The sequence below is a fragment of the Leishmania mexicana genome, chromosome 20 (assembly GCF_000234665.1).
Source record: "Leishmania mexicana MHOM/GT/2001/U1103 complete genome, chromosome 20".
NCBI lineage: Eukaryota > Euglenozoa > Kinetoplastea > Trypanosomatida > Trypanosomatidae > Leishmania > Leishmania mexicana.
Window position 1 is genome coordinate 1,834,907 of NC_018324.1, and position 15,651 is coordinate 1,850,557.

At 57.1% G+C, this 15,651-nt stretch overlaps 5 protein-coding genes across 5 annotated transcripts; all 5 read left to right on the forward strand.

The window, feature by feature from the left end:
• Positions 1-38: 38 nt before the first annotated feature.
• On the forward strand, positions 39-1,574 carry LMXM_36_4800 (conserved hypothetical protein; the record flags this gene model as incomplete). Its single annotated transcript, XM_003874789.1, has 1 exon — positions 39-1,574. One exon carries the CDS (start codon positions 39-41, stop codon positions 1,572-1,574), a length of 1,536 nt encoding a protein of 511 aa, XP_003874838.1.
• Positions 1,575-2,597: 1,023 nt separating this feature from the next.
• Positions 2,598-3,434, forward strand: LMXM_36_4810 (conserved hypothetical protein; the record flags this gene model as incomplete). The annotated part of the gene is made up of 1 exon (XM_003874790.1): positions 2,598-3,434. One exon carries the CDS (start codon positions 2,598-2,600, stop codon positions 3,432-3,434), a length of 837 nt encoding a protein of 278 aa, XP_003874839.1.
• Positions 3,435-4,192: 758 nt separating this feature from the next.
• On the forward strand, positions 4,193-5,722 carry LMXM_36_4820 (conserved hypothetical protein; the record flags this gene model as incomplete). Its single annotated transcript, XM_003874791.1, has 1 exon — positions 4,193-5,722. One exon carries the CDS (start codon positions 4,193-4,195, stop codon positions 5,720-5,722), a length of 1,530 nt encoding a protein of 509 aa, XP_003874840.1.
• Positions 5,723-6,420: 698 nt separating this feature from the next.
• LMXM_36_4830 (conserved hypothetical protein) lies at positions 6,421-7,839 on the forward strand (the record flags this gene model as incomplete). The annotated part of the gene is made up of 1 exon (XM_003874792.1): positions 6,421-7,839. One exon carries the CDS (start codon positions 6,421-6,423, stop codon positions 7,837-7,839), a length of 1,419 nt encoding a protein of 472 aa, XP_003874841.1.
• Positions 7,840-10,605: 2,766 nt separating this feature from the next.
• LMXM_36_4840 (conserved hypothetical protein) lies at positions 10,606-14,229 on the forward strand (the record flags this gene model as incomplete). The annotated part of the gene is made up of 1 exon (XM_003874793.1): positions 10,606-14,229. The coding sequence occupies one exon, from the start codon at positions 10,606-10,608 to the stop codon at positions 14,227-14,229; it is 3,624 nt and encodes a 1,207-aa protein (XP_003874842.1).
• Positions 14,230-15,651: the final 1,422 nt, after the last annotated feature.

Below are 15,651 nucleotides of genomic sequence, written 5' to 3' on the forward strand. Positions count from 1 at the left end.
CCAGGTGCACCGCCTGGATCAAGGTGTACACCCTCCTTATGCCGCCGCTAGCGCCGAGGCGAAGGCGCAGGACGAGTGAGCTGAAGTTCCACCACACGAAGCGGCGTCGAGTATCTGAGGCACTGGTGGAGCGAGGCATAGAGAAGGAGTTCGACCGCACACTGCCCTTTTGGCGGTGCTTTATCGATCTTCGGCTCGCCACTGGACGCGTTCCGGAGGTGGTGACGCGGCACACGCAGGTACTGTGCCGCATTCCTTGTAAGATCTTCAAACGTGTTGATGTGGTGTGGGCACGCACCAAGGTACAACTGAGACCGGTGCATGTGCTGACGTGGCAGGAGCGCAAAAACGGGCCGCGGCCTCCACGCGCGAGCTACAGGGTGCCGGCGAAAGCATCCGCAGAGCCTGCTGTAGCACATGCTGGACCAGCCAATGAAACGCCCCCGCCAGTCACCGACAGCGATAGGTCTCTTCGCGTGTACACGATTGACACGGTTCACTTTGTCCATGAAGACGCCTACAAGAGTGGGACGGGTAGCGATCATAGCTTTCATGTGCAATCAGTGGTGTTACGCGATGCACCGCACATTCTGCAATGTGTCGGCGGCTCTATGGTGTCTTTTTCCTTGATCATCTACACGTCACTGCGCCTCGCGCACGCGTGCGACGCGCGAAAGTGCACAGTCCAGGAACTCGGTCGTCAGCTTGAGACGGCCATGGCTGCGTGCAGCGAGAGCAGCTCCACCACGACAACCGAGTCAACGAGACAGCGCGCAAACAACACCTCCTCTGCCGAAGTTACAACCGGCACAGTGCAAAGTGCAGACGCTACTCAGCACGTCCACTCGACCACGCAGACTGGCCGGGCATCTCTTCTCCACGACGGCGATTTCAAGAGAAGTTCTGATATCACTTCCTTTTCGGTACTACGGGCGTGGTGTCCGCCTGCGACGGTGCGTGTTCTCATTCTCGGCATGGGCGGCAACAGCATGGCTCACGCGTTGCGCGTCGTCCTCGGTGGCGAGGCACTCATCGAGGTCGTCGAGGTGGAGCCGGCCGTTGTCGCGTCGTGCATGCAAATGGGCACGCTTCACGATTCTGACACCAAAACGAAGGTGCACTTACAGGACGCCGACCAGTGCCTTGCAACACTTCCACCCAACGCGTACGACTTCATCTACATGGACATCTTCGAGCCGATGCAAGCGACTATGCGAAACCTGCATCCGTGGGTGCTGGCAACACGCAAACTTCTCAAGCCAGGCGGTCTTTTGGTGATGAATGACCATCATCTCCCCTCTGCTGCGGGTGTGGCACCGTACGCCAAAGTCTTTGGTGAAGGGAACGTGCAGGCGGTGAACCTGCGTGGGTGGAGCGAGAGCATCGTCGTGTGCGTCACCCCAGGTGATGTAGCGACGGACAAGTACTCACTGGACGTTTCCAAGACACATGCAGACATCGCATTCAACATTTACGAGACGCTCGTACCCGGGTGGCTGCCTCATTTTTCGTGGTTGGTGAGGGCGAGAACGTATCGACACGAGGGCGTTCGCTGCCGTCTGTGGACGTCGTGACAGAAATGGCGCTCTGGAACGCATGAGGAAGGGCGCTGTCTGGCACATCATCGTCTTTTTTTTATTGCGCGTGTGTGTGTGTGTGTGCTTTCATTCTGGGCTGTGATCACCCACGTGTCGCCACTGTGTATCACGGTGCTCCAGCGTCTGAGCATACTGGTTGTCACATCTACACACATAAACAAACATTAGGAGATGGCGGACTCGGTGCTGGCGTCGAATACTACTGAACGCGCTGCGTGACGCGGGCACTGCAGTGCAGAAACCGCCTCCACGCCTTCGAACCAGAAAGGCGTGCAAAGAGAACTTTCTTGCCTGCGAAATAGGAAAAAGCAAGAGGGGTACGCGTGTTGATCGCGCTGTTTCGACTCTCTCGGCCTCACCGGCCCCGCCAAGTCCTTCTGTAGGCCTAAGGGTGTGTGTGGGTGTGTGTGGGTCTGGGCGTGCACGCGCTGCCTCTCGGACTGGAAGAGAGGAAGATGCCGGACCTCTTTTCCTCTGCACTGGATGGCACGGCAACACCCATTGCTTTTGGTAGCTGGGATTCCAGTGTGCACGTGCTACAATGTCACGAGAGGCCGTGTCACATTCTTCACACGCTCTACCTTTCTTACTCCACACTTGCCTCCTTGTGTTTCTCGGTGACTGCGCGATGGATAACGTCAGTGACGGTCTTCCTACACGCCATTTCTGCGCCGATTGCCGAGAGGGTGCGACAACAGCGTGGAAGCACCGACCCCTCCCCGCCTCCTCCTCCTCCTCACCACCACCACCACCACCTACTCGCTCTCTCGCTGCTCGCAAGGAGAAACACACACACCGGCTCCCCTGCCATCATATGTATTTGGGTGATGAACACGGAGAGTCACACGGCCGCTGTTTTCTTCTCTTTCTTGTGGGTTTCTTGCTGATCGTTCCTCCCCTGAGCTGGCCCGCGTTATGGTTTCTTCTGTTTGCCGTCTCTGCCCCTCCCCCCCCCCACTTCTCCCTTCACCACTCCTTCTCTCTTGAGGGTTGCCGAAGATGGCTTCCTTATCGGAGGCACGTGTAGCACGCTTCACCTCGCGCTGGCTGACGGAGGAACTCAACAGCTTTGCACGGTCTGGTAACTGGGAAGGCGCCCTGCAAACCTTTGAACACATGCAGCAGTCCAGCCTGGTGCGTCGGAATGTGTTTCACTACACAACGTTACTGACGGCGTGCACTCGTGCTGGGCAGATGGACGCCGCCATGATGATCTTTCGTCAGATGAAGGCAAATCAAGTGAAACCGAATGTGTACACGTACACTAGCCTAATCAACGGCTGCGCAAATGCCAAAAAGCTCGATTTGGCGCTGCGTATCTTCGCTGAGATGCGACTGGTTGAGGTCCCACCGAATGTGAAGACGATGACAGCACTCATCTCCGTTTGCTCACGATGCGGGCAGTGGAAGAAGGGCTTCCAGGTGCTGGATCAGTGCGAGGAGCTCTTTATTGCACCGAATGCTCTCACCTACACGGCGGCCATGGACGGCTGCCGTCGCGCCGGGGTGTGCACACCGGCGATAGCGTTGCTGGAAACAAGAATGACAGATCCCAGCCAGGTACGGCCAAACGATGTGACGTACAACACCGTTCTTGGCGCCTGTGCGGCTGCCAAGGATCACAAGTCTGCATTGCGGGTATACGCGCGTATGGTGGCAGACGGCTATGAGCCGATAGAGTACACACGCGAGCTGCTCAAGGAGGTTTTTCGCGGTACATCCCTCGACGGCCTTGCCGACAACTTGACGGTGCGCGTGAAGACGTCCAAGTGGGAGGCGTACGTGCCGGACTCGGATCCGGCCACGGCATTGCGAGCCGCCCAGGAAGGTGGCTGAGGGGGCACACTTTAGAAGCGCATCGGTGAGTGTTTCTCTCCCTTGTGCGTGCATCCACGTTCACAGAATGTTTTCTTCTCCCCGCTCCCACACTCTTCTCCTACGTGGCGCTCATGAAGGTGTGCTGCGAGCGCAGATTGCTTGTTATCGTGCGTGGGTGCGTGCCTGTGTGTCGCTGTGTGTGTGCGGTTGTTTGATGGTCTCCTTGAGTCTCGTGCTTATGCGTGTGTGTGTGCAGAAGCTGGACTTGCTCGCTCTGCAATCAACGGAAAAGCGAAGAAAACGAGGAACAGCTGTGGCGGTATCCACCGTGGCTGACTTCCTTTGCCCTCTGACTCTCCTTCGCGGTATACTCTCCTTCCAGTGCAAGCAATTACCTTCGGTGCCCTGCACGACACCCCGAATGAACTCGCGCTGTTAGCAACGATATGTATAAATTACTAGTAGCCTCACCCTTTTGTATCTCCCTCCATTGTTCTCCGTCTTTCCCAACGCACCAATCACTCGTTGAAGTCTCTGTTGCCCCGCAGACCACCTCGGTGAACAGTGTCCCATCTTTCTCCCTGTGGTGTGATACATACGAAACCACGGCCAGTCTTTGACCTGGTCAAAAGCGAGGCGACGGGTTCGCCCTGTGTGTCCACTGGCAAAGCGAGTCCGGGTGAGCGGCCACCTTTTCGACCACTGACCTTTCTTGGGCGGACGAAAGCGAACAAACAAACAAAAAAGGACAAGGCACACAAGACGGACGCACAGGGATGAATCAGACAAGTATGGAGGAGCTCCTGGCAGCGAACGCGGCTGCCGCCCAGGAACTCCGCGGTGTTGCCGTGCTGGATGTGCCTGCCTTCGACCCTGATGGCCCTCTGCGGACGTCCAGCAGCAACAGAAATGACAGCAGTGCGATGATGTCCGAGGCGATGCGACGACGCGCGAACGTGCTGTGCCGAGCCCTGTACCCACGTACTGCACCACCCTCCACCGCCGCCGTCGCGACATCCTCCAATAGCGGCGTCGAAGCAGATGCCGCTACGCAGACCGATCCTTCCGTCCGCGATGTAGTACGTCAAGGTATCTTGGCCGTGGTTAGCAACACATCCGGTGAAGGGGCCAGCAAGCCCTCTGCGTCGGCGAGCAGCGGCGTGCTGACGTACAAGCGGGCTCGCGACGGTGACGACATTCTGTCGGTGAATCCGGAGCAGCTAAAGGCCCGCAGCGCTGTTGTTGTGTCGAAGGCAGCCGCGGAGGAGGCGGACGCGCGGAAGTACTCTCCTCCGCCAAAGTGGAGGCTGGCAAAGGTGCTTGTTGGCCATCAAGGCTGGGTCTGGGCGACGGCTGTAGAGCCTGGCAACAAGTGGTTTGCGACCGGCAGCTTTGATGCCATCATCAAGGTATGGGATCTCGAAACAGGGGTGCTCAAGATGAACTTGACGGGGCACAAGGAGGCCGTTCGGTCTATCTCGCTCAGTAAGGTGTCTCCGTACATGTTCAGCGGCAGCGACGACCACTCCGTCAAATGCTGGGATCTCGAGCGCAACGAGGTGGTGCGCGAGTTTTTTGGACACAAGAGCGCAGTGCACTGCGTCGCGGCCCATCCGTCATTGGATGTGGTCATTAGTGGCAGCCGCGACAACACGGTGCGTGTCTTTGACCTGCGCTCCCGGGCTGTCGTGCACACGATGTTGGGACACACCGACAGTGTGATGTCGCTGGTGGTGCAGCAGGAGGAGCCTCAGGTGATCTCCGGTGGTAGCGATGGGTTCATCTATCTATGGGATTTGGCGTCCGGCAAACCGCTTCAGCGGCTCACGCGTCACAAGAAGCCGGTCCGTGGACTGGCCTTCACCGCCGCCGGCGACGCGCTCGTGTCGTGTGGTGCCGACGAGGTGCGTGTATGGAAGCTGCCGTCAGGCGACTTTGTCACGAACGCCAGCACGCGCGTTCTCGATGACCACAAAAGCAGGAGTGCCACAAGCGCCTCCGCGAATGGTGCTGACGAGGTGGGAGAGTACTCGTACCGGTGGAGCTGCTGCGCAGTGAGCCCACGCAATGTGTTGGCCGTCGGCAGTCAAGATGGCGAGTTGGCGTTTTATGATTGGAACATTCCGCAGCCGAGGCGAGTGGCGGGGAAGCACTACGCGCCGTACCAGTGGACGAAAACAAAGTCGCTGCCAGGTACGCTGCACGGTGAGGGCGGCATCAATGCTATCACCTACGACGTCTCGGGCACTCGCCTCATCACGGCAGAGAGTGACAAGAGCGTCAAGATATGGCGAATGCGCGACTAAAATGAGGCCCCGTCTGCGTGTTTGTGTGTGTGAAGGTGTTTCCCCATATGCGCTTCTGTTTGTTGTCTGTGCAAACGCGAGCAGGGCCGTGTTACCAGCTGCGGAAGCGAAAAGTCGTGCTGATTATAGTAGGCCGTCTCATAACTCCAGGGACGACGCACAGGCTCGTCCCCTCCCCTCTCACACAAACAGCACACGCGCGCAAAACAAAACCAAAAGACGTGCGTCAGCTCAAAGAAAGAAGAACTGGCGCGGAAGGAAGGTAGTTTCTTGCGCTGTTGTTGTTGGTCGCTCTCCACAACAGGACCATCATCCTCGAGCCTGTGCAGGAGTGAGGATGGCGTCCATTGTGTTTGACAGCGCGGGAGAAAAGAAGACGGGAGAGGTGACACTACCTTCCTGTGCCTGCACACATGCGTGCCGGCTCCATGCTCGTGTGTGTGGGGGGACGGGAGGGTCGCATCTTGCTCCTATATGGGTGCTCTTCTTCTCGTACTACAACTTTTTTCCCTCTTCTCCGGCTCTACACATCTGTCTGCCCTTGTGTGCTATTTCGTTTCGCCGCGCCGTCTCTGAGATTAGTGCGTCGCCCCAGTCAGGTCTCGGCCTGTGGGCAACCAAAACGACACCAGAAAGCGAGAGACACTTCAGGTCCGTGTTTACTTCTCTTGTCGCCTTATCGTCCTTCCGAGGTTCCAATGACGTCGAGCTGCTCTACCTACACCGGCGCGTCAGGCAGCGGTCATGAACGTGTCACGCGCATTCTCGTCGTTGGCGAGGCAAGCGTCGGCAAAACGCTGCTCATCCGGCGCCTGTGCAACCACGTTTTCGGCGACACTTCCATTACGAGCACCGATGAAGTGTCAGCCCCCGAAAGCCCACATCAATCACAGAATGCAGTGACCGATGACGACCTCGGCCCCGAGTGGGGGCCGACGGTGGGGATCGCCGTGGATGCCCTGAAGCGCACCACTACGGTACTTGACGACACCGTCACCATCCCGAATCTAGCAATGTCCGCACCGTACGATACAGCCTCTATGGCGGGGTACACGGCGCAGTCGTCCAGCTTGTACTCTGTCGAGAACGGCAACTACCCCAGCTCCTTTGCCTACGGCACCTCATGCTTGAACAACGGCTGCAGAGGATCAAACAGTGGGCTCCAGTACCGGGGGCAGGGCTTCGTCGGCTCGAACGCCTCCTTCTCCCTGCCTTATCAGGTGACCAGCGCCTCGTGTCCGCGCCGACAAACCGTGTTGCAGACCGTCGAGTTTCATGAACTAGGTGGCACCCACGGCTATCGCGATGTCGCACGGCTGCTTCTGCGCAACATCCATTATGATGGGGTCATGTTTGTGTACCATCGCCGCAGTCTTACCAGCACACTGTACCTAAAGGAGTGGTACCGCTGGGTACGCAGCGTCTTCTCCGCCTGCCCGGACGTAGGCTACCACTACGGGGCCGAGGCCAACAAGCCGGCGAGGTCCTCGAAAACGATGCCGCGGTTTATGTTAGTGGGCACTCAACTACCCGGTGACGAGCTTCCCGCTGCCGCGGCTGGACTAGCAAAGGCCCCTACGGAGACACTTCACATGGCCTCCGGCGCCATCTCTGACGAGACCCTGCTGGACGGCAACTTGGAGGTGAAGTTGCGCGCTCTGCAGTCCCCGCAAACACTGACGCAGCGCCGTGGCGTGTGGTGTGCACTGAGCAAGGTGTTCCGTAGGCTAGCGTGGCCGTACCACGTGTGCTGGTGTGCGTCGCACCCGTTTTTCCTCCTATCGAAGCAGTATCAGGAAGAGCTCGGACCGCGCGGCCGACTCGGGGCGTGTGGCTCATGCATCGTGGAGCGATTTGTGTGGCTGCTTTACCAGGCTGAGCAGGCACTACTGTACGTGATGGCGGTCATTTTGTTCGGCCCCTACCAGAAAGCTGTGGTTCTTGGTCACTCACGCTTGAAGCAGACTCTGGAGGAGATGCTCAAGGATGAGCTGTGTGTATCGCAGGCGCACGTGTGTCGCCTGGACAGCAACATCTCCCTGCAATCCTCCTTGGACGATGTGGTTGCATTCTTTGACATTCTCCTTCGCCGAGATGCATCGGACGATGGACACTGAGACGCATGAAAATGATCAGTGTTTTTTTTTCTTGTGTGTGTATGCGTCCGCTGTGGACGGCATGAGGGGAGAGGTGCTACCCAACCTTGCTCTCACTCGCCTCTCTCCTCACTCCTCTCTCATTCTGCATACTTGCTCTTGATTCGCTCTGTGTCGATTCTTGCCGCGTTTCTTTACTCCCTTCTTGGTCACTCTCATGACCCCCACCCCCACCACTCGCTACTTGCTTCCCCCCTCCTCCTCCTCCCACCCCCCTCTCAGTTCCTCTTCTGCGGTGGTGGCACAGAGGGTCATGCGCGTCTGTGCGAGTGCGCGGTTGTGTGCGTCTCTCTGGGCGCATCATCTCACACGGAGTTTTCTTTTCCGTTCGTCATCTTTTTCTTTCTCTCCATCCGAATCACCCAGACATAGGCACACGCTCCTTCTGCCGTTGTGCGCGTCTTTGCTTGTGCCCCAGAATGTCAGGTGGAGCGTGTGTGTCTTTGCTGGTGTGTGTCTGTCTGTGTGTGGGTGTGTGGGGGTGTCGGTGTACATCCGGGTGGGCAAGTCCTCGTCATAACCTCCGCGTCACTGTCTTCGTGCTCTTGCGCGCTTTAGTTTTTTTTTTGGTCTTGTCTTGCAGTCGTTTTGCGCCAAGTCGCTTTGTCTGCTCCTCCTCCTCCCTGGAGCCCAGACATCAAGCGAAGGGAATGGGAGGGGCTCGTGCGTGAGGAGGCGAGGAGAAGGACATCGTGCACCCGCTGCCACAGCGGCCAGTTTCTAGCATACAAACCAGAACTACATGAGGACAAACTTTTAAGAGTGACAAGTCGAGTCCGGTGATTTCGATCCATGATCCCTTTTTCAGAAATGGGAACAGACGCAACGTGTGCTGTCCCCTCCACTCCACTGCCCCTTGCTCACACACACACAGGAGAGTCTCCCCTTGGCGTCAAATCTGTTTTCTTTTTGCGTGTGTATGTCTGTGGCATGGCTGCTCTGACATGTAAACCGGTGCGCTGCTCGTTTATGGGAGAAAAAGGTGGCATGTGTGACACACACGCCCCAAATGTGGCGTCGAGGGAATGATGCGTGTCCTTCTCAGAACGGAGGTCACGCAGCGTGCCATCAGAGGGAAAGAGGAACACGGCGTGACGTACGCCTGGGCCTCTTTCACTCCCTCCAAAATGATAGAAACACGCGCACATGTCTCACCATGTGTCGTTTGCATGCATAATTCACGTTTTTTTTGTTCTTATCCTGCTTCTTTCTCTCTTTCTTCTCTGTTCATACCTGTCATCACGCCACTCACTCACACACGCTATCGCCGGACACAACATACTTATTTGGTGTGTTCAGTGTGCCGCTCCGGTCTTCAAGCTGTTGCCCAGTACCTAATATTACGTTCCTACGCTGAGGTTTTGCGCGTGTGGGAGTGCAGACGTGGGCACCCCGCGGGAGCAATAAAGTGAGCCCCCTCGAAAGACCGCTTACATGTGGGTCTTTGTTGCGTGCGTCTACGGTGAGCCGCATCTTTTTTTTTTTCGATCGACTCGAGTGCGACTGCCGCGCAAGACGGCAGTCAACTTGGTGGGGCAACTAGGAGGCGACGAGCTCTTTACCTAAGTGGACTGTAAACGCTCTCTGACCATCCCTGCGCTTTCTCATCGCCGTATCTGTCTCCTGTTTCACTCCCTCATTTGATTTCATCTGTACACACACATATATATATATATATATACATCTGTTGGACCTCTTTGTTTGATTGACGCTGTTGTTGCCGACGTGGGGGAGGAGGGGGGGTCCCACGTCGTAAGAGTCGCCGGAAAGAGAAGCGTACAAGCACACAGACATTAACACGCAAAGTGGCCTACATACCCCACCCCACCGCGTGTCTCTCTTATGAGGTGAGGTGCTTCTCTTTGATTTTCTTCTTTTTCTTTTCCTTGTTGATTTCCGTGCAAGTGTTTGTGTGTGTGTATGGGGAGAGAGGCGGCACTGAAACTGGCTGAGAGATAGAAACTCACATTCCACACTGATTAGCATTTGTTTATATATATATATATACTGCCTCCTCGCGTGCGTGCGCGTGTGTTTTCTGCGTGGGATCGACTCAAGTCACAGGTTTCACTTTTTAAGTGCAGTGTCACGGAGCGTCCCGCTCCTCACCCCTATTCCCTCCCGCCCGTCGCTTTTTGTTTTGCGTGTTTAAGTGTGCGCTTCTGCTTCACCGCCCATCGCACAACTCTTCTCGCCATTTTTCTTCTTCGAGCATTGCAGCATTTTGTCATATTCCGTTGGCCTGCGTGCTCTTTCCCGCCTCCTTCCCTCCTCCTCCCTCGTCGGCTAGCATTACGCAAAAAAAAAACGGGCCCTCTGTGTGTCTGTTTGCTCGCTTTCACTGGCCCTTTCTCCTTCCCTCAGCTCTCTGACCCTATTCGTCGCAGTTGCCCTCGTGGCACACAGCTCCACGTATTCTGCTTGAGAAGACACTCCCCTTTTCTCCGTCAAGAGAACAGAATCAGCGTGCTCTTGTTTTTTGTTTCTTTTCCTCCTCCCTCCTCTCTGTGCAGCTGTAATCGCCATACATACATACACACACACACAGATCCCGCCCTCCACCGTGGGCCCTTCAGCGCTCCTCTGTGCACCAATGAGACGAGCAGAAATCTGCACAACGAAGAAAAAGAATACGCACGTCGAAACAAAGCCCTTGAAGGGGTACGAGGACACACGACGATCATCGTAATCCCCGCAAGTGACGAACACGGAGAAGTGGCCGCCGCAATGGACTCGGATCTGAGTAAAACCTTTGGGTCCGTGCGATCAGCGCACGCATACGATCAACGTGTCAGCAGCACCCGCCAGGCATCCTCCTCGTTCGTCAACATAAATCAGAAGCGCTCGTGGCGTCCCCCATCGTCGCTGTTCCAGCCCATTCTGGACTACATGAACTGCGCCCCATTTGCGCTGGCGGCCGCCAATCCGTTTCTGCGCCTCTTCGTCGAGCGCAACGTGGAGGGCGGCGGCTTTTCCATGCGCGACTATCAGGTCACTCCGACCCTGCTGGGGCAGAACAGATGTGGGTGCGACGTCGCCGGCGGGGCAGACGCACTCACTCAAGAAGGCATCACCCCCATGGTGAATGGGGGTTTGTTTGGAGACTGTCACGCGCTCGGCTACCGCGCGGCCGCTGCATACAGCGGTGCCTGTCTGGGCACGAGCGGCTTGGTCGTGGAGGAGGACGGTGTTATGGAAGCCTGGTGCGGTAAGACATGTGATGACGAGAACTTCCGTGACGGCGGCACCGGCCCACGATCCGGTGCGAGCGCGAGCGTGCCGCGTATAATTCCACTCTACATCAGTGGCGTCGACGCACCGCAAGGTCTGAGCCCGCTGTCGAATCACTGCTACCCGTCTGTCGGCGTGAACCGCGTTGCTCCGTCCACGGCGCAGGCCGCCAGCCTCTCACTTAAGTCGAGCTCTGCCGCTCCGGCTGGCATGCGGGACCGCATGTGTCTTTGGGAGTGCGGACAGAGCGCTGCGCTCGAGATTTCCCTCTGCGTGTGCATCACCTGCAAGTCTGACGCGGCCCTTCATAATCTCACCCTGGGCGCGTGGTGGCTTTCACGCTACTACGGCGTCTCGCTGCGACTTCACCACCTGCACCCGGCGCAACTGGCGGCCTTCAAAGCTGCGCAACGCGCCCTCTCCCCGAAAGAAATTCAGCTGGAGCACTGCGTCATCTCCGAGGACATGCTGCAGTGTATATCGACGTGCTCCGACCTCTTGTCCCTTACCATCATCTCCTGCTCGGCGTCGCAGCAGATGACGCTGCGGTGCATCGATTCCATTTTGCGCAAGGGAAACGAGCTGCGACCGGTTGGCTTCTCTGATGCACACAGTGCCCCGTTGGACGGTGACGCGAGTGGAGGAAAAGGCACACACGCCATGCGCCAGGTTTTCGGCATGTCACGCAATACTAATGGGTGCCTTAAAAACGACACGCCAGCCGAACCCGACCGTGAAGTGACGAACTGGTACCTCTCCGGTGTCCGCTCTCTTGGTTCGTTGAAGCAGCTGCGCTGCTTGCACATTCTTCACACCCCGCTGCACGAGACCTTTCTGCAGGCACTCAACACGTGCTCTTCTCTGGAGTGCATCATACTGCATCGCTGCCGCGGCGTCCGCTCTCTGGAACCGTTGCGGCGGCTGGAGCATCTCCAGTCGCTGAGCCTTCATGGCCTCTCCGTCACGGACACGGACCTCCTGTCGCTCGCCGGCTGCACGCATCTGCGGCAGCTGGTGCTGGACGAGTGCCGGCAGATCACAGACCTCAGCTTCCTTGCAAATCTTCGCGGCACGCTAGAGCGCCTCTTGATGCCGCGGACGCTGCTGTCCAATGTCAACATGCAGCACATTGGGCTGTGCGACAAGCTTGTCGAGCTGCACCTGCAATCGCTTCGTCAGCTCACGGACATTGGCATGTTGAAGGACCTGACAGCACTTCGTGTGCTGAACCTGAGCGACAACCTCGTAACTGACGAGGGCTGTAGTGCGCTACACTGCTTGCCAAGCTTGCAGCGGCTGAACCTGGCATCCTGTCGCTGCATTACGTCTCTCGCCGCGGCTTTCACCGCGTCGGGGCGCTGGATGCATCGCCTTTTGTCGCTGGACTTGTCGCACACAAACATCACCGACGTTGGTGTGCAGTTTGTGCAAGAGTGCACTGATTTGCGATACCTGAACCTGTATGGTTGCCGTGAGCTGAGGCTGCTGCCTTGGCTGCAGAAAATGATCTCGCTTCGGTGGCTGAACCTTGGTGGAACTCGCGTCACGAACGAGGAGACAAAGCACTACCTGCCGTGCGCGCGCAACCTGCGCTTCTTAAGCCTGAGCGGCTGCTCTAGTGTGCGCTTGCTATCCTTTGCCGTCAAGCTGCATCACCTGGAGTACTTAAACCTCGAGTCGACAAGTGTAGCGGACAGTGAGCTCTCGTGCCTGTGCCACTGTCGCAAGTTGCGCTACCTATCCCTGGAGTCTTGTGTCGACATCCGAGACGTGTCGCCGCTGTGCGCACTGCCGGCGCTCTTGGAACTCAACATTTCGCTGACGGCTGTAGGTGCCTCGGCTGGCGGTGCGCTGAGCACAACGTCTGGCGGCAGCGATGGCCGGAGCACTCCGCACGGGTCGTCCACAATTATTTCATCGACATCGAGCGCTCTGTCGGCAAGGTCCACGTCGCCACTGTCCTCGATTAGCTCTGCGTCACCTGTGTCACCGAACATCGGTGCTAACCGCTTCCCTGTCGTGCAGGTGCTGCACTTGAACGGCTGCAGTCGAATGACGCGACTCGAGGACCTGTCGAGGTGCTATCCGCAACTGCGCGTGCTTTACGCTGATCGCATCTCTGTAATGCCACCACGTGGTGTTGGCATCGGCTTCACTAGGATGGATGAGCGCCGGCGCCTTGGCACGACGCCGCGACATCGGGGACTGCTGCAACACACGCGCAGCGTGAGCGTGAGCACTGACGAGCCGCATAGCGAGGGTCCACCAGGTGCCAACAAGTCGGCGGCGCACATTCATCAAGTTCAGCAGCAGTACCTGCCGCAACCACCGGCTGTACCGCGACCTCGCACTCCGCACGCAGTGACCTCCTGCCACCATTCCTATCCCCGGGTGAGTTCGTGTGGAAACGAGCCGCGGGCAAAGAGCCGAGCAGTGTCCCTGCGCTTTCCAGGCGAGGCGGCTCGCGTACTGCGGCTAGTGCTCCGACGCAGCTCGGTAACCGACGTGATGCTGGAACAGCTGTGTGCCACGTTTGCCTGCGTCTCCTGTCTTGACCTGACAAGGTGCACGGAGGTGCACTACCTCTCAGGCTTGGAGAACCTGTATGCGCTGAGGGAGTTGACGCTGACACAGTCGTCCGTCGACAACGATGGTGTGCGTGTCGTTAGCGCTTGCGAGACACTCGAAGTGCTGCGCCTCACCGAGTGTCGCGGTGTTACGGACGTAAATTGTCTCGGCGGCCTGCGCAAGTTGCACGTGTTGTGTGTGGCGCGGACTCAGTTGACCAACCAAGGGCTCGAGGGCATTGGACACTGCCTCGCGCTGCAGTACTTAAATTGTGCCGAGTGTCGTTACTTGTCTGATGTCAACGCGCTCAGCTCTCTGAAGCACCTGATCGAGCTTCATCTCGAGCGCACCGACGTTGTCGACGCTGGAATTCGTGGAGTGATGCGATGCTCGGCGCTGCAGCGCGTCTACTTCACACGGTGCCAGCGGCTCACCACCATGGGCGATGTTAGAGCGCTCTGGCCACAGCTGGAGGTCCTTGACGTTTACGGCACATCGATCCCGACGCGCGTAGCTGGTCAAGGGCAGCAGTTTGCCTGCGCTGTCATGTAGCGCAGACTGGAAGTGGCACTGTTTTCTGTTTTACTATTATCATTTTCGTCGCTCTCCGTATGTGCATATGTGTTAAAGTGTAGATGGCCCGTGGCGTTGACGTCTTTGTTGTTGCCGTCTACGATACATCTCTGCGTCCTGTACGGGGGGAGGGTGGATGGCGCCCGCCTTCCCTTTTTCGCCCACGTTTATTAACGGCCACGCTCCGTCCTCGACGGAATGTATGTGTGTGTGTGTGTGTGTGTGTCATCGTCCGTGTGCCGAAGTTGCTCATGTGCCATTGTCTTGTTGGGCGTACTCTTTCGGGAGATGTGCTCCACCGGCACTGGGAGGGAGGCAGCGAGCAGAATACGAGCGAAGGAACAGAAGAGAGAAAAGGAGGGCACAGAAAAGGACCTCGCCCTTATATACGTGTGCTTGCTGGGCTGCAGACAGTGACCTCTAGACACGCATTTTACCACGTGCCGCCACGCGGACAAGCACGCAATGCTTAGAACTCACCACCGCACTTAGGGCTCTGTAACAGTCGCACCTACGGACCTCTTGTGCTCAATGGTGGCACCGTTGAGGGTGTTCCCAAGGGCATCCGCTTTCTGATGATCATCTGCCGCTTGATCCAAATACAAACGTGTTCCGTTCACCATCCCCACAAACGCCTCACCCCATCTTTCCTTTTCCGCAAAGTTCTTTGTACCCACCCCCTACGTCACTAAGCATTGGCACCATCGCTGACATTATCCTTGTCCTCACGTTTCACTGCCCGTGCCTCATCACATGGGCTGTACCGCAACGGTTGTCATATTAACCTCCCCCTCCTCCACCTCCTTTGCATCAACGAACCCCTTTCTCCCCCTCAACCTCACCCTCACCCCCTTAAAAAAAGGTGAGCTCGCCATTTCTGCACGCATACACACACACACGTTTTCTACTCACCACGGCTGTTGTGTATTTTCTTGCTGTTGTTGTTCTCGTTGTGTTCTCCTTTGTTTGTGTGAGTTCTGTCCATCATTTTACAGGCGCGTTGTCTCTGCCAGCGCACGCAGCAGAGAATACACGAAAGTCTGCGAAGGAACGCTGGAAAGGATAGAGGAGGAGGAAGAAAAAGAAAGAAACGAGAAGAAAAGCAACGAGAGACTTCTGGCGCGCTGCTCTACCGACGATACAGCCCTTGTGTCTTTGGTTTGTGGACGTGGGTGTAGGTGTGGGTTGGTGTTGTTTGTTTGGTGTTGTGGCACTCTTTCTGCCCCTTCCCCCTTCTTCCCTTTTTTTTTCACTCGCCGCTGTTACACATTTTCACGCACACATACGTACACACACACACACACACACACGCAAGCCTTCTGATCGTGTGCGGACAGGGAGCCGTGCTTTGGCTTGTTCTCTGTGTCTTTTTATTTTCTGTACGTGTATGTTTGTTGTGTG